Source organism: Heloderma suspectum, chromosome 8 (assembly GCF_057233095.1).
Source record: "Heloderma suspectum isolate Gila_16-S chromosome 8, 16-S_ref, whole genome shotgun sequence".
NCBI classification, from domain to species: Eukaryota; Metazoa; Chordata; class Lepidosauria; order Squamata; family Helodermatidae; genus Heloderma; species Heloderma suspectum.
The window spans coordinates 17,253,275-17,277,915 of record NC_139465.1 but is presented as its reverse complement, the minus strand read 5'-3'; the positions used below and the strand labels follow the sequence as shown (position 1 = coordinate 17,277,915).

Below are 24,641 nucleotides of genomic sequence, written 5' to 3'. Positions count from 1 at the left end.
AGCCAAACCGGTATAACTAGCACATCAAAAGCCTGGACAGAAGTGGATGAGCAAAAGGACACTTTTGCTGAGCAGCGTTTTATCTCTCACGCATGTGCACATACACACACACACTTTATCCAATTCTGGGATTTGTCTGCTTTTATTCTCTCGCTTGTCTCTCTGAACATCTAGTTTGCAACCCCACACACCACTATGACTTGAAGTAAGCCCCAATGAAATCAGTGGGCACATGCACAGAAGGTGACATCAACAGTTCAGAAGGCAGTCTATTTTGTCCATTAGAAAGTGCATATGGAGATGGAAGTACATTGTGTTAAGCCTGGCTTTTGTTTAACATAACATTGCTTGCCGCCTTTAAAAGAACATTTTAAAAACCTGGCAGGAAGTTAACGACTGCAGTATCAAAGGCAATCCCGTTACGTTGCATGGGGGCAAAAGCAGATCAGCAGTGATATTTCGTTTCACTGAACATGTTGTGTGGCATCGCATTAAAACACAGGAATAATAAAAACAATTTCTGTGCACATCAGCTATATTTGCTTCTCAAGTGGACAACATGGACCCTCTTTTGATTAATGTTAACAGTTAATCAGCACTTCATAAAGGCAAAGGCAACAAACACAAGCAAGAACAGAAGCGACAATAGTTCAGTGGTAAGAGCAGATGTTAATATACAGAAGGTGGGGTGTTTCTTGAGTAGCAGGCTGGGGAATATTTCTGCCCAAATCCTTGGAGAACTTTTAGATATCAGAGTACATCCTGTTGTCCTAGCTGGACCTATGATAATTCCTTATGTCGTGCAGTATGCTTTTAAGGCACATGATCCACTCACTCACTTGCTGAAGCTAAGGAAGGTCTAATCAGTGCTGGATGGGAGACCACTTGAGAATTCCATCCAGGGAAGAAAAGCAGGATATAAAAATTAGTGTCCCCTTATACAGAACTGATGGGGGGGCAGGGTGAAGCACCCCTGACAACGAATAAAGGAATCCTGCCGCAGCTAGTTTAAGAGATCAACTGTTTTGGTACATATTACTACCAAAGATGGTCCAACTGGTTGTACTTTATGGTCAAAGGTATTCCCCCAAGAATCACGTGCAATGTCACAGAGAGCAGCAGGACTCTCCTTGGAATGCACACTGTTCAGACTGCAAGCCCTTTCACTGGTACCCCAGAACATGGTGCTGCCCAAACCAACCACTTACATACATTTGTGAAGTCAGGCTGGCCCCCGTTACTGTGCCTCAAAGCAGCTACCAAAATTTCCCTAGGGATGGGACAGTGTTCAAAGGGTATGTAAAAATATATACATTCTTGCTGTACTTCATGCCCTTTTCTTAAATAAAAGTGGCAGAGGATAGAGAGCATTCAAAACTAAGCTTCCAGAGTTAATGAGCCAAACAAATCATTTAAGCAAACCTTTATTTATACATACACGTTGATCATTTTACACATTAAGTAAAAGGCTTAACTACAAACTTACCTCAGTGCAATTGCCAATTTCGTGTCTGGTTTGAAGCCACAACTGGTTAGTAGTATAGTCAGTATCCTGTTCAGGAAAGTTTAATCTACTGATCTAAGATTACCACACTTTACAAAGAGCACTTTTTTTAATGGGCATAATCAAGCTCACAGCTAAAAGATGGAGAAGTACTCCTCATAAAATCATTGTGCAATCCCTCTCCTCCCCCTACCATACTTCACCTTGTGCCCAAGTTTTGCCTGGCCATTCCTGGTAAAATGAAGCTCTTTTGTGCCTCACTTACCAGCATCTAGTAGCCTGCTGCTTCCTAGACCCCCATGCACAGTGCCACTCCTGAGTAGACAGAATAATTCCCATTCCTGTCTTAACCCTTCCCCATGGCCCCACTACTTCAAAACTTTAATTACCCATACTATGTTCACTATTAAAATAATCATAGATCACTTTAAACCTTCAAATAATTTCCCTCACCTTAAATAACCTTTTAAAAACGACTGTATTTTTGTAATCTGCAAAAATGCAGAGACACTAGGCATGGCTAACAAAATAATACGAGAGAGAGAGAGAGAGAGGGAGTAGATAGGCTTACATTTCTGGAAAGCAGATGCAGCAAGCAAGCCCTGCATGTTGGATCCCAGAAATCCCAGCCATTAATGCCCCAAGACAAAAGGGCCAGGCAGACAGGCATTCAGCAAGTGGCCTGCAGCAGCAAAGGGAGCTCCTCTAGGCTCTGGCACTGTCAGCGTTCCTCTGGTGCAAGAACAAGCAGTATCCTTGGACAAAAGGATGAGGAATTCTGAACAATATTCCATTCCAGTCAGCTTCTATTCCATTATGGCAAAAAATCACTTAAGAGTTTTCAGTTTGCCAGGAATTCTTTTAATGACAGAATTTAAAAAAGACCAAAAACAGCTTATTTCAACTGCCTCCTTTAAACAAATGGTCTGTATCTATAGTTACAAATACTGTATAGACAATGCCTTCTTGTAGTGCACAACCAATAAATACAAGAATGACTTCAAATTGTCTAAAGGTATCTAAATTCCTTTGAAAATGTGCCTGAACTTCCACTTATTTTAAATTAGAACATTCTCAAACAAATCTGCAACATTATGTTTGAACTCAAAATACAATGGCATCTAAAATTTAAAAGAAGCCTTTTTAGGAATTTGTCCAACAGTGTCTCTTTTTAGATACCATTATGTTCACAAAAAATAGTTGAATGAACAATATCATTGAATGGTCTACTGGAAAGGGCTCCAATCCTGTGTGGCGTTACTAAGGTCTTAAGTTCCATATGGGCCCATGGGACTTATCTGTACTATAACCAATAGCAGGATATAACCAATAGCAGGATTGCACCCAAAAAATGTTACCGAACATGCAGAAGTATACACTTTACCATAAGCAATTATGCAAATCAGAAGATGATGCCTGTAATTAATTTGAAAAGGTCAAAAAAAGGAAAAACCCAAATTACAGAAAAGAAAAAGTCATTTATTTAATGAAAAACTAGAAGTTAATAAAATTAGCAAATACACAGAAAATCTACACAAGAACAGCAGCAATACTATGTAGTGACTTACAAGGGAAGGGGAAGACAAGGAGGAAGAATAAGGAGAAGTAGCGGCCAGACACCAGACCGCCTTGCATGGCTTGTCAGTCAAAAGAAAAGAACACAAATGAAACACAAAACAGTATCCTTTCCAAAAGTACAATTAATCTACAAACAAGTTTAGAATTATTTTACAGCACTTTTCGTAGAATCAATTCTTAATACAAAAGGATGCCCATTTTGGGTATAATATATATATACACACATATATATATATATGTATATTTTCAGTGGTTTACTGCTGACTCACTTTAAATATATTAGTGTTATTACATGCAACTGTTTCCTGTACTTTAACAACCTTCCCATTAATTTACCTTCATATATGCTAGCCTCTCCCTGCCAAATTGTTCACATCTGGCAGTCAAAGATGTTTACCTTGGTTTCTATGAAACTGAATGCAATAGGTTTCGTGTTTTTTTTCCTTAGACACTGGCCCGAAAATGTCAGATTGTAGTCTCAACACATTGAAATCGTCACATTAATGCCTAAATTGCCATTCTCTGCAAACAGCTGTGCAATGCTGGTGTCGAAGACTAGACAGTCACTATTCATAATGGCAGTCGCAATCCCCTCATGAATCGATCGAGGAGTTGCTTCCCAAGTCAATCGCCGCCTGTGACCGTTTAGCTCCAGGCGGTAAGCAAAATTTTCAGCTTGCTTCCGTGTTCCTATCAGCTGTACAATTGCAAAGAACTGCTGGTGACCATCGTATTTCTCCTGTTTCTCCAATACTAACATGAAGTGAAAGCCAAAACAAGACTGCATCATAACCCAGTCAACAGCGCCAGGAAGATTAATGTCTGTAGCAAGGAAAACTATATCTTCTCCCTGTAATGTCGTTATTGACTTGTGCTGGTGCATGAGATGGGGCATGACAGCATCCAGAGAGCCTTGCCACTTACAAGAAGCACCAGGGCATGGACACGAATAAGGCCTAAATTCACAAAGCTCTTCGTGATCTGCTTTTTCGGTGTGGGGCAAAGTTATCTCGCAGCCAGAGGAGGCATATTTACAAGGAAACAGTACAGAGTTGGCAACTTTTTCCATCGCCAAGTTACGAATAGAGCCCAGTGGGCCTCGGCAAGTCGGACAGCATGTGAGCTTTGGACGACAGTTGCTACAAACAAGATGGCCGCTTTGGCACTGCAGAATAGGTGGCAGTACATAGTCAAAACACACAGGACACTCAAAGAGACTGGCCAAGTCATTGTTGGAAGCAGTCGTGCCAGTCAATGCAGGCACCCTCTGGGATGGCGTACACTTGGAGGTACCCGTAGGAAGTGCTGTAGCAGTCTGACGACTCATTTCTGCAAGAAAAATAAACAAAATGAGCACATTTCTAACCTGCCTCTTGCAAATTATTAAAAACCCCAACACTACTTTTTAAGGGGACAGGAAATCTCATACATGAGTGGCCACACAGATTCCTCTAGAAAGCCCACAAGCAGAGTATCCACCTCTGTTGCCTTCCCCCATCAACTGGTATTTACAGGCATACTGCCTCTGAACATGAAGTCCCACCTGGCTACCACGGCCAATAGCTGCCAAAAGTCCATCCTCCATTAATTTGTTCAAACCTCTTAAAAAGCTATCTAAGAGGCAGGAGGAAAGGTTTTACTTGAATTGGAAACAATATATAATATACTGGAATAAATGTTTTAGTAAAAATTCTTGAGATATATTTTGGTTATTTTAGGGAAATAGATAAAAGAATGTTTAAGTAGATGCTCTAAGCCATCACCACATCTTGTGGAAGTGAATTCCATACATTAAATGTTGTGTTAAGTAGTACGTTGTTTGGTCAATCCTAAATCTATTGCCAATCAGTTTCACTAGGTGACCCAATGTATACAAAATGTTACCATACTTAACAACACCTGGAAACAAAACCTCACTTGTGATCTGCATTAAAACATATAAGCCACCATCCAGTTATGCATGTATTTAGGTCCCAATGAAAACAATGGAATTTAAGTGTGTTTAACTGTGTCTGGATTGCAGCCAGAGCATCTATGAAGTTTACATAGGGTATTAAAACGCCTTATAAAGCAACTGGTTAGGACATTAATAAGTAGCACAGAAAGTGTGGTTTTGTATGGAGGAATTGTAGTTGTGATCTGTTTGAATAAAAAGTGTCTGAGTAAAAATGCTCCTGGAACTCAAAACACCAAGAGCTTCTTTCCATGAAGCTTTAGCCATGTCCTATCAGCCCCAACCAGCATGGCCAATTGTGAGGGATGATGGGAGTTGTAATTCAACAGTATCTGGAGGGCCACACATTCCCCACCGCTGCCTTAGATGGCACATAAACACAGGGCTGCAGACATAATCCTTTTGACACAACTGTTAAGCAAAACTTACCAGTCCTGACTTGACCAAAGTTGGATTGTTTTACTGCATATTTTACCCCATATCTTTACCCTATGTAAAGAAACCCTTAGGCATAGAGCGGTGGTACACACTGCTAATGATCTCAAAAGAGATGAGGTGATTGTTTCCAACATCACAAGATCAGTCCAATTAGCAACTTGTTAAAAACACAGAGCTTCTCTAGGTCAGTTTTTGTGCTGCTGAAGTGACCTCCTCCTTGATGCATTCAGAGTCCTTACTCAATACACCCTGGTAAGTAATTACCCATTTTGCTAGGCCACTTGCAGTGCAGAAATCACTATCACTTTAGTGACAAGCATTTTACAAGGCAAGCAACAGTGTCATGAGGAAGGATGATAGCACCCTTAGTTAACAGGCGATGCATAAGAGGGGTTTTTTTTAAGACAAGAAAGCAACGTATTTTTAAAGCAAAGCAACCAAAACATCAATATTTTTACTTTTCATACTTCAACCAACTTAATAGCTTACATTTGGGTTTTCATATTAGTCAAAATATTTTCACAACATATCTCCCTAGCCATCTGGCTACATTTGTGTGTGTGTGGGGGGGGGGGGCAGTTGCAATGCTATACCCAAGAGAATATAGCTAACCTCAATGGTCTGCTAAAAGGCTCACTTATGATGCAGTTAACACAGAAAAACTAGGGCTACAACATTTGAATAGATTAATGGGTTGGATTAAGCAATTAAAAATATTGATTAAAAAGGTGTCCCCAATTAATTGGACCACGGATTCTTCTACGAATCCAAGTTTGCAATCCCAAACACTTATTAAGAAGTAAACCATATTGAAGACAGTGGGATTTGCCTCTGAGTAAACATGCATATAGGGTAGCACTGTTGGTTATCTATTCATACTAGTACTTCCAAAAAGCATGGGTGGAAGACACCTTCTTGGAAGAGCCATTCCTCCTTCTCCTCCTCTCTCACACAAGAGCTAATGCTTCTTTGATAGTGCTTGCTGCAACAGTGTATGCATCTAAAACAAAAATGGATCCCTCCCCCCGAAGAAACTACTGTTGTATTTGCATGCAGATTTAATCAATAAATTAAAATGTATAACTAAAGGCGCAATCCTATGCATGTTTGCTGGCTGGGGAATGCTGGGAGTTGTAGGACTTTTTTTCTGTCTCAACATGCATAGGATTGTGTCCTAAATCTCTTTAAATCTGATGGCAGCCCAAACATATAAAATAATCCAATATGGGATGAACCAAATGTGCATTTTGATACCCCATCTTGTAAGGCAGCCTTCCCCAGCCTGGTGCCCTCCAAATGTTTTGGACCAACTCCCATCAGCCCCAGCCAGCATGGCCAATGATTACGAATGTTGGGAGTTGTAGTCCAAAACATCTGGAGGGTACCAGGTTGGGGAAAGCTGCTGTTAGACAACCATGACTACATGCACAACAAAAAGCTGTGCACCACACCCATACAGCCAAGCACAATTACCTCACACATTTCAATACACATCTGCAAGAGCCTCTCAATCCTGAAGAATGTTCTAGAAATATGCCATGTTTCTGCACCCTTTTATCAAACAAATCTGCAAGTGCAATAAATACATCCACCAAGACATACAAGTTCTCTCAACTAACTTATTGAACCCATCAGAACATTCAATTATGAAGGACTCTTTTTGGAGGAGGGCAGTCCTGAGAAATCAACTATTTTATTAAGTGATAATATAGGCTCTACATTTTAGGAGTTACTCTACTTATGACCCAATTCCCACAACATCTTAATATGAACACTAACAGTATCCAACAGGAGTCTACAACCTGCTGAGACTAAATTCAGAAAAGTGAGATGAGAGGGAAACCCATTCTGATATATGTTTTTAATATCTACACCCATAGGAGCACCCCCACCCCAAAATCATCAGTATGGATCCTATGACAGTTCAAAATGTTGCACCTGGCTGGCCCCTCACAGGTTATATTGAACATATTAGAGCAAACAATTTATTAGCTTTTTGATTGAGTTCACTCAGAATGTTTCATCTCTCCATTTTGGCAAGGTTTTGCTGAAAGAAACGGGGCTTTGTTTGCCAAGATCTGAACACCATGATCCTCTGACCAGTAGACAACAAGACCTAATTTAAACTGAACTGATTTTACCAAGTGCATTTTGCAAACTTAATTTATGCTTAAATAGGAGCATTTTCCCTTTCTATTACTTTTTACAATTATAAAAGGTTTGTACATCTTGAACAGGGCTCAAATATTACAAGTTTTGTCATTTTAATAAAATTAAAACCTTTAGACCAGTGCTCCAATTCCTCTCTCTCTCAACAGGGCCAAATGAACTGCAGTTCAACAACAGAGCCTGTCCAAATATCTCCTTTTTAATTTAAGCAATAGATAAGCAACTATTAAGGCCTGGCATACAGAACTTAATCCACCCTTTTCAATTTCTGCTTTGATACCCACGTGGAGTAGCCACCTGCTAGGAGTAGCCACCTGCTAGGATGTGAAAACTTGATTTAAAAAACACACACCATGTATCACTTGATCCAATAAAACAATAACTTGACCAGTTTTTTAACTAGAACTGTGTTCACACTTGTACCTTACTAGTGGTCAATAGCTAGAATTAGCCCCACCACTATAGCGTTCATGCTTTACTACAATTTGATGTTAAATCCGATTTTCTTATAAGCATCCCAAAGGGAACAGAATTAAAGGGACACTACAGTCCCAAATTTAAACTCCTGCCAAATAATTGTCTCTTTTCCAAGTGCAGACACCTCCATACTTCTTCATTACATGGGCTTACCAAGCAGCCAGAACATTTCTGCAGTATGATGTAGTGAGCAACTGGAATCAAACCAAGCAAAAAAAAAGAGCAATTAAACTACAAAGTAACTGTGTGGGCTGATGCTACTGAACTGAAGAAGTTAATCCTCAAATCACTATGGGAACATGACCAGATGCTGAATGAGGAAGTTACACTGGGGGGGGGGGGGGTGTTGTGTTTTTCTAGTTGTATTTTTCCCTGCTCTTCTATGACAATACACAAGTTTAGTGTTTTTGAATAAGTAATAACCATTTTTGTTTGTGTTTGCCATCAGCACAATCTTAGAAACAAGGACAACCCTGGCTCTTGACAAATGTACTGGCTGTGGGCTCAGAGATTATCTTGTGGTTCAAGTATGTAAAATCAAACTTGACAAACGTCATCATCTGCTTTGATAAACAAATGTGAAATAGTGGGCAGGGGGGGAGACTGAGGTTTAAGCAGATTTTCATTATTGCTTTTATCTGTAAGCCACATTTCCTATCCAGTTACATCAATTCCAAAAAAAGGGAGGAGCGTTCACACTAGCAAATTACTAGTTATTAACAGCTGAAATTATGACCAGGGCCATTTTGACCCACAGAAACCTTAACACAAATCTCCAGGAGTGAATGGATCAGTATCAGGTGGACATACATGCAGCAGCCTACTTATTTGGGTTGTTGGGGGTAGAAAATTGCTCTCTATGCAACAAGGAGAATCAGAGTAGCCAGTGAGTCATGACTCTTATGTTTTGCATACTTTCTCAAAAAACACAAGCTACAGGGTGTGGGTAAGTGTGGGATCCTGTCTCACCATCATGGAGCCTGTCAGATCCTGCCCAATTCTGAAACAGTTCTCAAACATTCAGCCGATTAAATGCATCTGTTCTCTGACCACACCAAAATTTCACTTGATACCAACAGTACAAGAATCCAGTTCTCAGTCAGAAATCACATGAGATGTCCAGCAATCTTGTTCCTTCCCACTTGCACACCCCAAAATTCCACTGACCAAAGTATTTCTAGGATGTCTGCTCTAGCAGCAAGGCACAACTTTGGAACCTATTGTGCTTTGCACAAAAAAAAGTTCAGGTACAAGCTAAGGAATTACAATCCCATCTCATTTTCTCCAAAATACTTGGACCAAGTTAAGTAAATAGATGCATTTTAAATGGGACCAATACTTGGCAGAGCTTCAATAAGAAACACGCATCCCGATTCAACTCTCCAAATTAGGTTTCTTTGGCATTATAGCACTAGGGCATACTAGATTCCAGGGTGATGGGGCTGCTTAGTAATACAGAGTGCTAACACACAGAGTGAATTATGGTGAACACTCATCTAGATTCTGCTTTTCCTTGTGATTTTTTTTGGTTTTGCCACATTCCAAACACGTAAATTTAAAAACAAACCATGGGCAACAAACCTATTTCAGCTAAACTTCTTTTGATTTGACATGAAGCGATTACAAGGTTCTGTCACTTGGACCAAGGCTTGTAGAAGTATACCCATCTGTTGAAAAAAATCTACCTAAAGGTGTTTCCAATAACATGCTAAACAAGGAAAACTGACTGCTTGATTGAGATATCCCAAACAGCAGACTTTTACAAATCGCACTGAGGTCCAGCACCTAACAATGCCAGTTTAAGAATTGCTACCTTTTCTTTTGCTCGTTTTATTTCCTGGCAAACATGTATCGAGGACGCCTTTCCATGCATATAAAAAACTGAAGGCGGATTTCCCCGTCATGAGGAGTAAGACAGCTCATTGCGTTTCTCCATAGAAACAAAAACAATCCACAACAGAGGCCCCTCCTGGAAATTCCAAGGCTTGGAGACAGCCGGCAATAACACAATACCCAGAAGGGGGCACAAATTCATGCGAGGCAAGCAGCTCTTCGAACAAGGCAAAGGCGTGGAAACCCAACTCCACTCCTTTAAGTAAAGTTTCCGAAGTAATCCAGAGCGAAAGCCAGGGAGGGAGGGCGGGAGGGGGGCACGAAAAACGATGTTGCAGATCCGCCCAGTCTCCAGTTAGATCCACTTTGATCAGGAAGGCGCCCCAAAATGGATTCCCGAATGTCCACCTCCACCCAGTCAAGTGCTCTATCTTGCGCGATCTCCAGAACGCCCGCGAGTCTGATCTGGCGACAATTGCGCTCAAAGCGCAAGAGGGAGGCGCACAGTCAAATCCAAAAGAAGCAACTCCAGAGCTCTGTCCGGTGCCTCGTGTGACAAAGCCATTGGCTGCAGAAGGAACCCTGATCTTGCTCCCCTCCAGCTCCCAACAACACCAGGGAGGGAGGAGAGGCGGTGTCCCGCCTCGGCCCAGGGAGGGAAGGCAGCTGGCTTGCTGGCGGGCGTATCAGCCTCACATGATCAGACGGACTCCGCTTGCAGCCAGCTAACGCAAGCGTCCATCAAAGCAGACTGCTTAGCGCAGCAAAGGAAACGCCGGGAAAAGAAGGGTTGGGCCCTTCCCTTGCCACGCACCGCCAACCCTGGTCACAGCTCGCTTAGAAGACGCTGTCGAGGCGGGATGCAAACAAGAGCCCCGGCTCGCCCTCGCCCCCGCCCCCCTTCCTCCAGCAATTAAGCTGTCTCCAAAAGCAGCTGACAAGGGTTCATTTACTGTCCTTCCTGCACAGCAGGATTAATATGGAGCAGAAAGCAGCAGGTCCGAGTTAAACCAGTGGTCCTGTGCCATCGAGTAAGATAGGTCACTGCTAGTTCTGGATCTTCCCCTCTTCGCTAAGAATTTTGGTACTGTTAACACGTTGGCACATAGGAAGCAGTCTTGTATTGGTATTCATAGAATCATAGAATAGTAGAATTAGAAGGGGCCTACGAGACCATCGAGTCCAACCCTTGGTCCATTTAGCTTAGCATTGTCTACAGCAATTGAGGTTCAATCCATCTGGAGAGCACCAGGCTGGGGAAGGCTGGTCTATACTGACTGGCGGCGACTCCAGAGTTTCAGACAGGAATCTTTCCCAGCCCTACCTAGCGATGCCAGGGACTTGATCCAGGACCTTCTGCATGCAAAGCATATGCTCTTCCACTGAACTATGGACCTTCCCATAAAAGGTCACTATATGAACCAAGAGGCATATTAAAAAAGAAAACAAAACAGATAGCATGAGCAGTAAACTCTGCTGAGATTTTAGATACCAAAGGAGGAATGAGCTTTATCTAAGCTGAGGAACTTGTGCTGACAAAATTCCAAAGAGTCTCTAGTTAACCCAAATCCTGTACTAAGGAAAAGGAGGAGGATGCCTGCAGTCTGGGGACATAAGCTGTACCCTCTACAGTCAACAAAGGCCAACAGTTACCATATACAAAATGCCAGGCATAGCATCGATTGCAACACTACACAGTGATGACACATGGAGGAAACAACTGCAAACTCTCGATGCTCACATCGCTATACCCCCGAACTGCATGCTATACAGTTTTTATATGCACACTACATGCATGGTGAGGGGCCCGGTTGGAAGGTTAAGTCTGGGCAGTAGACCATTTCAGACTTAAAATTTAGACCATAGCTTAAAAGGGGCTGATGGCCGCCAGAAACCAGCTAGTAAGCAGGATGCCCCCCTCCTTTTTAAGGCATTGAGGCCTAAAATACCATCTCCTTCAGACACGTTTCTCCATGTGTCAGGCCAACTCCAAAACTGTCCTCTCACTTCCTGCTCTGATAGCCTATCTGAGAAGCTGGACAAGATATCAGGGCATGTACAGCATTTTTCCAGGGACTTTGTGAGGTTTTTCCTATAGTGACACTCTTCCGTCAACATTCTAACTCATTTCCTCACTTCTTCTCTCACTTTAGAACTTTCCAGGTATGTTTCAAGCAGACATACTTGGAACATACACATTAAAATATGGCAGTTACTTGCCCTTATGGTGGGATATGTAGCCTTCTGTGGATTGTGTGGGCAGAGAGTTGAGATTGAACATATTTTTCTGCACTTGTAAAAAGTGACATGGGGTGCAATCCTATGCATGTTTAGTCAGGAAAAAGTCCTACAGCTCCCAGCATGCCCCAGCCTGGGAGTTGTAGGACTGTTTTCTATCTAAACATGCATAGGTTTGCACTCTTAAGTGACTTCATGCTGAATGATAAAATAGCTCTATTACTGGATACAAGAGGTTGAGTTCTGGGGGGAAAAAATACTAACCTTATAACTAATATTATTAGTTATAGTTAGGGCACCAATCACAAATATTGGAGAACTATTAAAAACCTCTAAAAAGGGTTCAGAAAATATGGAGTGCAAATATAACGAGTACAGTTACAGAAATTATCCATAGATCTGAAAATACAAATGCTTTATTTTTACCCACAACTGACTTTTTACTGGAACAATAAGTTTAAACAAAATAATATAAAAATCAAAGCACTTTATTATAGATTTATATATAGTGTGGTGTAGTGGCTGGAGTGTTGGACTAGGAGCTGGGAGATCCGGGTTCTAGTCCCCACTCGGCCATGGAAGCTCAATGGGTGACTTTGGGCCAGTCACAGACTCTCAGCCCAACCCACCTCACAGGGTTGTTGTTGTGAGGATAAAATGGAGAGGAGGGGGATAATGTAAGCCGCCTTGGGTTCCCTGCAAGAGGAAAAAAGGTGGGGTATAAATGCAATAAATAAATAAATAAATATTTTAAAGTCAATTCAAACTTGCACATCAAAGTGAACCATATTTATTATCATAATATTTATTTGTTAGGGTTTATTATTCCCATATTCTTTTAAGAATTTTAAATGATCTTCTCTATATGAATATAATTCACTTCTCTTCTTGCTGTGTCTTGTTTATTGTGTTATAAAACATTTTTTTTTAAGTGACCCAAGTTTGCCCAACTGAAGTAACTGCCTTAACACCACCAATCTAGGTACAACCTAGCAAGTACAAAAATAGGATACAGATGTTACTACACGAATAAGATGTTAAGTACTGGATTTTAACCAGGAGGCCACCTATTAAAACACAGAAGCATTTAAAAAATGGCTGCTGTGGTGGGTGAAACCAATCACAAAAAACACTACTTTCACAGATAGGCAAAATGATGAGGCTAGAAGACAAGTAACCTGCCCAAGAATCTGAATACAAGGCAAAGGCAGAGTCTGAGCCCCAAAACTCATCTCTGAACCCACAGTTTTCTTTCAGGATCACCTACCCAAATTCACACACTCTATCATCTCACCCAACACTCCCAGCCCACAAGATCCCTACATTCCAGTCACTCACTTCTTTCTCTTTCATGATCACCCCCATTTCTCTCTTCCCCCACCCCTCACAGACCCACACTCAAAACTTCCCTGCTTTATTCCCCCCACCGGTTGGATCACCCTGACAGCTCACCTTGTTGGGTCATCCTGCAGGCCTCCCCAACCCCTCCTGTTGCTCTCTGCAATCCCCATTGCTCCACTTCCTTCTCTTTCCCCATGCCCCACTTCCTCGTCCACCCCATCAAGTCATCCCCAGTCTCCCTACCTCCTCCTCTCACCCTGCCAAGCTCCTCCCTACACTCCCCAAATCTACCCCCTTACAACACAGCAGCAATGAGGTCCCTTCTTTTTCTTCCTAAGAATGCCTCTGGGTCCAGGTGGGGCCCAAGTTTGAAGACATTCTAGGGAATAAAGATGGCAAGTAGCTGAAGGCCAGCACTTTGCTTTAAATCACTCCCAACTCTCTGCTTTTTAAAAAAAATGTTACAGCAAACATTTTGCAGGTGCAAGGCAAGATGTCCGCGTGTGCTGTATTGTCGACAACCCCCCCCCCACACACACACACACACTGTAGGCCTAGTCAAAATTTATTCTAGGTATGCATTCCTCAGCACATTATAAAGGAATTGGAGGAAATAAATGGAATTGTTTGCCAAAATAGTAAAGATTTCTTTGCTGCCTACCTACCACACAGAAGTCCGCATAACAAGTAGACCGATATGGATTACTACAATGTTATGGATTCTTACAACGCTTAAATTATAGCATGTCTCATTTAAGACTATATATGCTACCAATTTTCCTTTCAAAACACTAACATAGTAATAAAATGTGTAAATGATTCACTGTCATGTAGTTATTTTTCAACTGCACAAACACTAAGGCTCAATAGAGATGATTAAAGGTTTCCTTGAACTCCTATCAATCAGGAGAACTTCACATCAAGTTTTGACTTTCAGTACATGTATTAGATAAAACGGAAACACATAATGAGGTTAGCCGCTAGCCTCTATTAACAAAGGTAATAATCCAATAATAATATTCAAATATATCTGCAATCCCCATAAAATGCTATCAAGATATTACAATTTTTCCTCCATTTCATATTTGGTATGCACAGGTAGACTAAATATTGTGTAAGTAATTGCGGTAATCTTAAATAAGCAGCCTTTAAAATTGAAAGTTATTTATAGACTGACAGAACAGAGTTGGAATTTATGACGTAAGAGATTCCCTTTTGGCATATACAGTGGATTGCATGCACACACTAGAACATCTGACCCATTCCCTCACACCATAAGCTCCTCTCTATGTTAAAGGGCTGCTTCTGAAGTTCCCCCAAGTTCAAAAACAGCTCATACTGCATTATAGGAGACTGCTTCCAAAAGGAAGTTAGAATTACATGCTCACATCTCACTTAGCAGTTCTTTAGATTGTGACCAAATCCTGCAAAGACTTAAACATATGTAGTCCTGCAACAAGCAAAAATGCTACCTGCAAAGATTCTGGAAGCAAGTACTAAGGTCCCTGTTCCTATATTCTGATAAATATGCATACCTCTGTCAACAGCTACAGAACTCAAGAGCATCAAGGAACTTTTGAGTCCATGCAAGGAGCAATTTGGACCTGAAGCACCACCCATTTCTACTACCACCAAGAAGAATAGCAAGAGAGGGTGGGAGAACAGATCACAGTAGGCACCATTAACCCCCTCCTGGGGAAATGACACAGCAGCAGCAGGGCGGGACACAATGTTCCTGCTATGGCTTATCTGCTATAGCACTGCTGCTGCACTTTCTCCCTCACTTTCTGCCCACGTGGTCTTAAGCAAGGGCAACATTTTCAAGCCCTGCCTATACAAAATAAGCCTGATAGGTTGTGCAGTAACAGTGCTTGCTGGACTGTGCCCACTGTGAGCAGTGTCACCAAATTCTACTAGACTGCTAGCAGTCTACAGCACAGTAGTATCAAACCTGTTCAGAAAGTATGCCACAAATCATATCTAGAATACAAGACAGTGCTACTCTAGTGTGCAATGCAATACATATCCAGTTCCCCACACCTTGTTTGGTTTTGTCTCTAGCCTCTTGAGTCAGGGGTGCAGGGAACTGAACCTGGTTATGGTATGAAGGGGTATGACACAAATGGCATGATACAAATCCCAAAGTTGCTTGTGCCCCTTCTGCCACCATCACAAGTTGGCACCAATAGCAAAGCAACTTTGCATACATCTTGGGTTGCATCCAATGGTGGCTTTGCCTTAGTGTAAAGAACATCTTAAACAAGGTGGAGCATCCAATGTACACCAATCCCTCCTACCCACAAGCCCCCCGCCGTTCAGTCAATCACCACGCAGACACATTCTGACAGGTTCCCTTGATCCTTGGATTAGAAGGATCATTTTCTTTTGAGAGTGTATGCTCTGCTCTACTCGGTGCTACAAAATCCACCAGACATGGTCCACATTGCTCTCTCTCTAGCAAGGGAATTCAATATTGGCTCCAGTACCTGTGCAGTGCACTACTGCAGCTAGCCAAACACATTACTCTTTGCCTCTTGGGTTCATTCCCCACTATACCTAATTTGACTGATTGCTCCTGCATTTACCTCTGCCCCTCCCAGTCACCTTACAGCTGATGAGGGCAGGTCTCCTGACTCCCCAACCACGAAGCCCAGGCTAAAGCAAACAAGGAAAATGTTTCCTCTCCTCTCAACAAGGAGCCCCTGCTGAGAATCAGCAGCTATGCAAAAAGAGAGAGCGAAGGAGCGTGAGGGAAAGGTAGAGAGCTGCACTTAAGGTGACTGGGAGACGCCAGTAGTCCTCAGGCCTTGCAGTGATGAGCACTGCCTGCAGTATATCCTTATATAATGACACATGGGTATGTTAAATTACAACATCTGCTCAAGAAAAAGGCTGAAGCTAGATTTATAAACACATTTAAATGTTCTATTTACCAGAATGCTCCTTTCTTAAAGCTAGATTTTCTATGAAAACTTGAAATACAATGTGCAGTTCTTAATATTTGGGCCCAAATATTTGGGCCCATGCCCCAATTCTTCAAGGGTTTACACACTAGACTAATGGCACTCGTCATTCTTTCAGTACATTTCTAGCCTCATACTATAGTAAATGTTTTCAATATGGTCTTCAGTGCTGAATAAATAGCCAACACCTATTTCCCAAATCAATATACTATACTTTCCCAAACTATTTGAGCTATACCTTGGTTTATTTACCTTGGTACATTGGTTTGAAAATTAAAAAGTTTATGATCTATTATATGAATCTAGTAATTAAACTATCTGTCCTTAGCAGTGATGATTAACAGCAAAAATGAACTTAAGTCAGGACTCACAACCCTGGATTCCGAGCACTTGGTTGCTCAAATGCCTGAAAATCCAAAAAACTTTTTCACCCCCATGCAAGCAGCACCTAGAAACCAAGTGCCAGTTCTCAAAAATCTGACACTGAAAATGTCCACACTTGCTTGCAGTGTCCCTCATCTGTCTACCATAGTTTGATTGGCTCCATAACAATACCAGATACTCCCTCATTTTTACAAGCTTCACACACAGAGGTCACATTTGGGGCATACACCAAACAGAAAACACCTAAACTAAGAGAGAGAAAAAGAATTCACATAACTAGTTCTGCATGTCCAAAGAGTCTTTGGACTTCGGTTTTCAAACACCAGTCCCCTGTGCCACCTGGCAAGCCTTTAAAAAATACTGAGGGGAGTTTCAAGAGCAGTTTGTGATATGACATTACTGAAGGAGTCTGTTTTTAATAAATAAGTCAAAACTTCCACTGGTCATGTGCAAGCCATTGGAAACACACTCTTTAGATTCCAGCTGAAGGGTTCCATATTCATTTCAGGGCACCACAAAAATAGGAGTAGCACATGCACTTCAGAAGCCTGCAATTTAGAAGTCACTTAACATGAAGGGCCATGGTGCAAGTTAAGTAGCATGTCTATTAATGAAATCTTCAAATTAGCCTCACAACTCGATACCCTTAAGAAGTGTGCTGGTGCAAGCTACAATGAAATTAGAAGTGCCCATCTATATGCTTTAAGGATAATATCTTATTTAACTGTACAGTCTGCATTTGTTACCTTTTAGATGTTATAGAGTAAAAACATTTAAAAGGCCACTCTACTTCCTGTGGTAGCTCCCAAGTCACACACAAAAATCTAGGCAGAAGTGTTGTCTTTTCCTTTAGCAATATTGGTTAATTTTTAGGACATGTTGAATGTTATTCTCATTTTTTTAATATGGTGATTTTTATTACCAAACTTGGATAATAATTTATTTTAATTTAGCCTCATTTAGGCAATGGTCATAATCTAGTAAAAGTTAGGTGAGACTAAGTCCTACTGAAAGTGATGCCAAGGCAGCTAAGCTACTCTGGCAACCCTTAGGGTCAGGTGCAAAGCACCAGTGCAACCCCACCCTCATCTTGGAAAAAAACGTTGTACATCACTCCTAAGCCAGGTAGCAGCTTTCCCCCAGCACTAGCTCAGCTCATGATGGTGGCTGGTGCCTAGAAGAAAAGATCAAGTGTCTGGCTGCACCAGCATTCTTTGTGCTGGTTACAGATATGTTCCACAGCATAGTATCAGATATTTTGTCAAATGCATTGGAAAGGAAAATATCACCTGCTCGTACACCAAATTGCCTCTCCAATACTTTAACTGGCTAGAATGGGAAGGAACTGAGTGTTTTATCAAATTCATGGGCAGTTAAAACTAGAAATGTAAAATTTCCAGAAATGTTGAAGTCATGGGAGAAAAATTTCCTTTCTCCCCCAAAAAATTTAGATTTGGGGAAAACCTAAAATATACACAATATGTACATTGTCAACCCTAAACCTTATTTTATTGATTTAACTGCATAAAATACATCATGCATAACCTAGTTAGTGTTTAAAACTATACTATTTGGCATATTTATGAAATGTACAGAACAACCCTATGCATGGTTATACATTTAGGGCACAATCCTATGCATGTTTAGACAGAAAAAAGTCCTTAAACTCCCAACATTCCCCAACCACCCATGCTGGCTGGGGAATGCTGGAAGTTGTTTAGACAGAAAAATCCTACACGCATAGGATTGTGGCCTTAGTAGAGCTTACTCATGCATAAGATTGCAGCCTCAAAAGTATAAATGTAGCGTAGCTTTGTACAAACAAAATTGTAAATATATCCAATACTGGTTTGGGAGAGCTGTGAACTGCTGCACAAACTGTGCTACTGAAGCACATGTATGTTACGTTTTTGTCAGCTAAGAAGGGGAAAAAACCCCTCTAATTCTGTAGTAAAGAAAATGAAGTATATTGAACAGGTACAGTCACCATATTGAGAAGCAGCATATATGGCTATCTAGTTGGACTTAATAACAACACTGAAAACACCGCAGTGTTGAATGCCTGTGGTCAACACAAGAGTTATCATTCTCTAATACCGTATATTGTCTTACTCAAAATGTGTAGCGTGGAGATTAAGTAAAACCGTGTCTTAAAAAAGCATTTCATGAATTCTGAAAGAGAAAATATTTCATATAAGGTTATTGTTTTTATGTGTTCACCAACACTTCCTGTTTTTCCATTGGAAAAATGTAAAGATGTTCTTAGAAAAACCCATCCCACATCCAAAACCCCGATTTTTCGGGCTTTCACGTCTACTTACAACTTCCTGTACCACATGAGCATTGGCTGACATATGATATTAATAATATTATGAATGCAGGCCTGGCCATAACTTTTGTTAGTCAAATTGCTGGCTACAAAATAGTTGGGAGATTTCCCTGGAATGTTTTGAATAGCTATCAGCTTTGAGAAGGTGATCCACCTTGATGGAGTGGTGTGAGGGTATAGGAGAAAGGAACAAAAGAAAAGTGCTTTAAGATCAGGTGCAAGGCACCACTACAAGCTCACCCCCTTCTGAAAAAGCTGTGTTTTGAGATAGACAGATATAGGGTAATGAACACACTGAGCTGGGAACTATAAGCTGAAAGCATCTTGGAGGGCAGTGGTGCCACTCTCTGAGGATCCAGTTTGGGGCAGTGAATCTGCTGCTTGCCAAAACACTTATGCTGTCTGCCTTCACCTATGCTGTACGTATATTTGTAAATGAATCAAATATTACAGGAACACTGAGTCTCCTGAGTGTTTATTTGGGTAAAGGCTGATTGTCACTTTGAGCCCATTTAAAGACAGTTTTGTAACTTGCCTTGTAATAAGACTTAAGTTAAAGACTGGTCTTTAGGTTACACGATTATAACCATCTTTTAGTAAGTTAGTTTACATCTTGATTAGTACAAACAACTAATTTAGTGGGCCACGAAGTTCAGTTTCCCTATCATTTTAGTATAAGAAGAATGGGATGGGGAAGATTGCAAAGCATGCAGCTCAGAAGTTTAGGGCAAGATAACTGCAATCAACAGTGCAATCCTATACATGCTTACTCAGAGATAAGCCCCACTGAGTTCAGCAGGACTTGCCCCCAGGTAAAGGTATAGTTCAACCCTGACTGCTCATTGGAAGGACAGATACTGAAGCTGAAGCTCAAATATTTTGGCCACCTAATGCGAAAACTCCCTGGAAAAGACACTGATGATGGAAAAGATTGAAGGCAAAAGGAGAAGGGGATGGCAAAGAATGAGATGGCTAGATAGCATCAATGAATATGAACTTGAGCACACTCCGGGAGAGAGCGGAGGACAGGAAGGCCTGGCATGCTATGGTCCATGGGGTCACGAAGAGTTGGACATGACTTAACGACTGAACAACAACAACAAAATGTATAGGATTGCAGCCTTAAAATGCTTTATAGAAAATACTCCAATATTGCTACAAGCAACTCTAGTTCACCATTTCTAATTTTGATGGTGAGATATTCCTTGCTAGTACATTCAACAACTGGTTCTTTTAACTTGTAGTGTCACTTCACATACTATGATAAACTTCCAGAGAGGTAACTGTTTGTTGTTTTTGCTACAACACAGACTAAGAGCCTTGTGGCACCTTGAAGACTAACACATTTACTATGGCATAAGCTTTTGTGACCAAAAATCCAGCGTAAATCTTGCATCTAATGAAACAGACCCTAATCCACCAACCCTATCCCATATAAATCTGTTATCCTTCAAGGTGCCACAAGACTCTTTGTTGTGTATGATAAACTTTTATTTCCCTACATAATGATCAATTTCCACATAGGGAAGGAGCAGTATGTTGAACAGTCGCCTTTAAACCCAATTAAGAAATGGAAAATATGTGGATACACAGAAAAGTAATCCCTTTAAACCTTTTCAACACACTCAAGTACACATACAGTCCTGATCTGCTTCCTGACCACTCAATCGTCTCTGTACTTTCTTTTATATTACATGTAGCATCCTGCATAACTCTTTCAGAAGTCACTAAGTCTTTCATCAAAATGGCCCTCACAAATCCAAGCTATAGCTATACAGGACTAGTAAGGTGTACCAGGCAAAGAGATCATTCCTGGTTCAAATCTCACCTGTGCTATGAACTCACAAGGTAGCCTTAGCCAAGCCACTGTCTCTTGGCTTCAACCTCCCCATCTGCAGTCTGGGGATAATACTGGACTAACTTACAGTGCTGTTGTAAGAACTACCAAGATAATGTATGAGGAGGCACTTTATGCTAAGTACTAAATATTAGTATTATTTAGTTATTTCACAAAACTCTGCTTACACAGAGGTGGTCCAATGTTTCATGCCTTCCCTACAGTTATTTAACTTATGAACCAACCAATCATGCAATATTGATGTCAGAATACTAAAACAAACCACACTTGAAGCCCCTATGTTTTCAAAGTAACTTACTTAAAAGTAAGCACACAACTTTTCTGCAGAGAACAGGAATAACTAGGTCATGGCAAAAAAGAAAAAAGAACACACAAACACACACAAATAGAGCAGAACTTTGTATTTTTAAAGCATGAAATATCACATTATGCAATCATACATTTTTCTCATATCTGGTTAAACCATCTTCCACTGCACACTGATAGTTTTCATGCAGCAGGTACATACGTAGCTTACATCAGTCTCAGAACAGGGGCAATTTCCATTGTACTATTTTAAAAAGGATGAAAATGGAAAGTAGCAATTTCCTCATTCTTAACTTCATCTTTTGCAAACATTTACCATGAGGCACCTTACCCCTAATTTACCAAGTGTACAAATGGGGCATCATCAGAAACCAGTTCTGCAGTATAGAACACACACACAGCTAGAACAGCACTTCCCATATTTTATCTAATTCCTGGATTCTACACAGTAATAACACATAATTATGTACTTAAACACAATGTATAGCAATGTGATGTAGCACAGATATAGCAGACCTAAACAAGCAGAGTCATATAGCAAGTTATATAGCAAAAAGGCAAAGTCATATAGCTGGAGGGGGCGGGGAAGACAGAGAGGCATGGAACAGGAAGATGAACTGTGACAGGGAGAGGACAAAAGGAGGACTGGAACATCACTGCCTTTTATGATCTCTGGTGAGACAAATTGAGGCTGGGAAGAAAGTGAAAGAGTCCAGCAAAAATTATGACTGGGGATGAAATTCTATGCACATTTTCCTAGCAGTTAGCCCCACTGAACACAGTGAGATTTACTTACCCCGCTTACCCCCGCTGGACAGCCATTTGTCAGGGATGCTCTGACTTGGATTCCTGCATTGAGCAGGGGGTTGGACTCGATGGCCTTGTAGGCCCCTTCCAACCCTACTATTCTATGATTCTATGAAATCCTAATCACACTTACTAGGGAGTGAACATAATTACTCCACTGAACATAATAGCTCATTTCTGAGTAAACACGGAGTTGTGCAGCAGGCTTTGCATATATATGTGTGTGCGTTATATATATTTTACAGAAAGGACAGCTGACCCACTTTCCTTCCACCTTTCTTCGAACTGCCCAGATAGGAGAAGGCAAACTCAATGGAATCAGGCAGGAGGAGAAATTTTAAGGAGAAAGAGAGTAGGGAGGAGTGGATAAGGTGTTGCCAGCTCCCAGGAACTTTTGAGGACAAGAAAGGGGGGGAGGGGGGAAGAGGGCACAGCCAAGCCCTTCCCCAGAGGAGTCCTGCATTTCAGACTGCAATCCTAAACACACTTACTAGGAAAAGCCTACCATGCTTCTCTTTACTTCTGGTTCTCTGCCTCGCAAGGGGCCAGCGTGCTGCATTTAGGATTACAGACAAAACTGAGTAACTCCTAGATTTTACAGCTTAAAAAAGAAATAGGGGAACCACCATTGCGGCTTTCCTTTGTCCCAATAGCCTTAGGTTCACGCTGCAACCTCGCCTGGTACCAAGTCAGGGTAATCCAATTACGACTATGTCACTCCTCCCACATTCCATCTTAAACCTGTTACAAACTGCAGACAAGTTTGGGGCAACCTCCCCCTCGTCACTTCCCACCGTCTCGTTTTCCCACCCCGCCCGACGGAGACGCGGCATTCGCGTACGCGAGGCTTTCGGGCCGACTCGGGAGCCAGCCCCACGGAAGGCTGCGGGGCTCGCTTCCGAGGCCATTGCGCCACTCGGCCGCGTCACTCCCTCCGCGCTTTCCCCAGGGAGCGAGCGCCAGGCACGCACGGGTCGGGGCTCGACGACGCCACGCTGCTGCGGCCTGGCTCGCTCCGCCAAGCCCTTAAGACGCACAAAAGGCAGGCCAGGCCAAGCCGGCCGGGTCCGTCCCCAGCCACAAAGGGGAGGAGGGCGGCGGAGCGGGGCCTGCGCGGCGCGGCTTCAGGCCGGCCGGCCGGCCTCCCTCCCTCCCCCCGCACGCGCGCACGTTCCCTTCCCGCATCCCTCTGAGCCGCGGGCCTCGCCGAGGTCCCTCGCCCCCCGCCGGCTCCCCCACCCCGGCTTCTCAGGCGTCGCTAGGCCGCGGCGAGGCCTGCGCTGCAGTTTCGGGCCGACTGCCGGGCCGCGCTGACAGGGGAAGAGGGGCGGCGGCGGCCGCGTTCACTCCCTCACGCATTGCCTCACCTGTGGGCGCTGGGCTGGGCGGCGAGCCGCGGCCTGGCTCCCACCCCGGATAGACCGCGAGGAGCGTGCGGGTGTATGAGGGGGAGAAAAAGAAGGGAGGAAGGCGAGGGGAAAGAGAGGCGGGCGGGCGGGCGCAGCGTGTCTCGTGGACCCAGCCGAACAAAAAAACAGTAAAGGGGCCAGGGAGGGGGTGGGGGGGGGAGCGACCGACCGCGCGACCCGACCGCTCCTGTCCTCCTCTACTGCCGCCGACACGGGAGGGAGCGCGCGCTCGGCTCTCCAGCGGCTGCGCGCGCACCCCCCGCGCGCCGCCGCCAGCCCCAGCAACGCGTTGTGAACGAGGAGGCTCTATGGCCGCCGCCTCCGCCTCCTCCCCTCCGCGCACGCGCACGCGCAGTCGGCCCGGCCCGGCCCGGCCCGGCGCGAGGGCTCGGTGGGTCGGCGGGTTTCCCCTCAGCTTGCCAGACGTCGCCTCAGCGTTGGTTACGCCGGAACTTGGGAGCGGGCGAAAGGAACAGGCTTCTCCTCCTCGCCGGAGCTTGCGAGAGTCGGCTTTATTCCTCAGGAGGCCGCCCAGGCCGCCGCCGCACAACGTTATATTCACATATACATAAATAAAACCGAAATTAACAAGCGGGATGGGTTTTCCCCCGAAGAGAACGGCCTTGGGAGCAACCGACCACCTAACTGGTCTCATCCTGGTATATGGGCTCCCTTACTCTCCCAGGCCGTTATAATAAAATTCTCAACCCTCACGGTGTTGTTCAGTCGTTCAGTCGCGTCCGACTCTTCGTGACCCCATGGACCATAGCACGCCAGGCCTTCCTGTCCTGCGCTCTCTCCCGGAGCGTGCTCAAGTTCATATTCATTGCCTCCGTGATGCTATCTAGCCATCTCATCCTCTGCCGTCCCCTTCTCCTTTTGCCTTCAGTCTTTCCCAGCACCAGGGTCCTTTCCAGGGAGTTTTCTCTTCGCATTAGGTGGCCAAAATATTGGAGCTTCAGCTTCAGGATCTGTCCTTCCAATGAGCACTCAGGGTTGATTTCCTTTAGGATGGACTGATTTGACCTCCTTGCAGTCCAGGGCACTCGTAAG

The 24,641-nt window shown here is 43.0% G+C and overlaps 1 protein-coding gene across 4 annotated transcripts; it reads right to left on the bottom strand.

Moving 5' to 3' along the window:
- Window positions 1-1,409: 1,409 nt before the first annotated feature.
- On the bottom strand, window positions 1,410-23,796 carry SIAH1 (siah E3 ubiquitin protein ligase 1). Of its 4 annotated transcripts, none has more exons than XM_084813017.1 (2): window positions 23,547-23,796; window positions 1,410-4,411 (listed from the first exon to the last, which is right to left on the bottom strand). In XM_084813017.1, exon 2 carries the CDS (start codon window positions 4,407-4,409, stop codon window positions 3,561-3,563), a length of 849 nt encoding a protein of 282 aa, XP_084669143.1. In that variant the 5' UTR covers window positions 4,410-4,411; window positions 23,547-23,796; the 3' UTR covers window positions 1,410-3,560. The 4 variants fall into 4 exon arrangements, with proteins under 4 accessions (XP_084669143.1, XP_084669146.1, XP_084669142.1 ...); XM_084813020.1 differs by lacking the exon at window positions 23,547-23,796 and adding an exon at window positions 15,068-15,282 and having other exon boundaries at window positions 1,416-4,411; XM_084813016.1 differs by lacking the exon at window positions 23,547-23,796 and adding an exon at window positions 9,934-10,858 and having other exon boundaries at window positions 1,416-4,411.
- Between the last annotated feature and the right edge of the window lie 845 nt (window positions 23,797-24,641).

Coding starts and splice junctions, on each gene's coding strand:
- SIAH1 (XM_084813016.1), bottom strand. CDS start 10,024: ATGACGGGGAAATCCGCCTTCAGTTTTTTATATGCATGGAAAGGCGTC. Junction 4,412..9,933: donor TAAAACGAGCAAAAGAAAAG/GTAGCAATTCTT, acceptor TTTTTCTTGCAG/AAATGAGTCGTCAGACTGCT.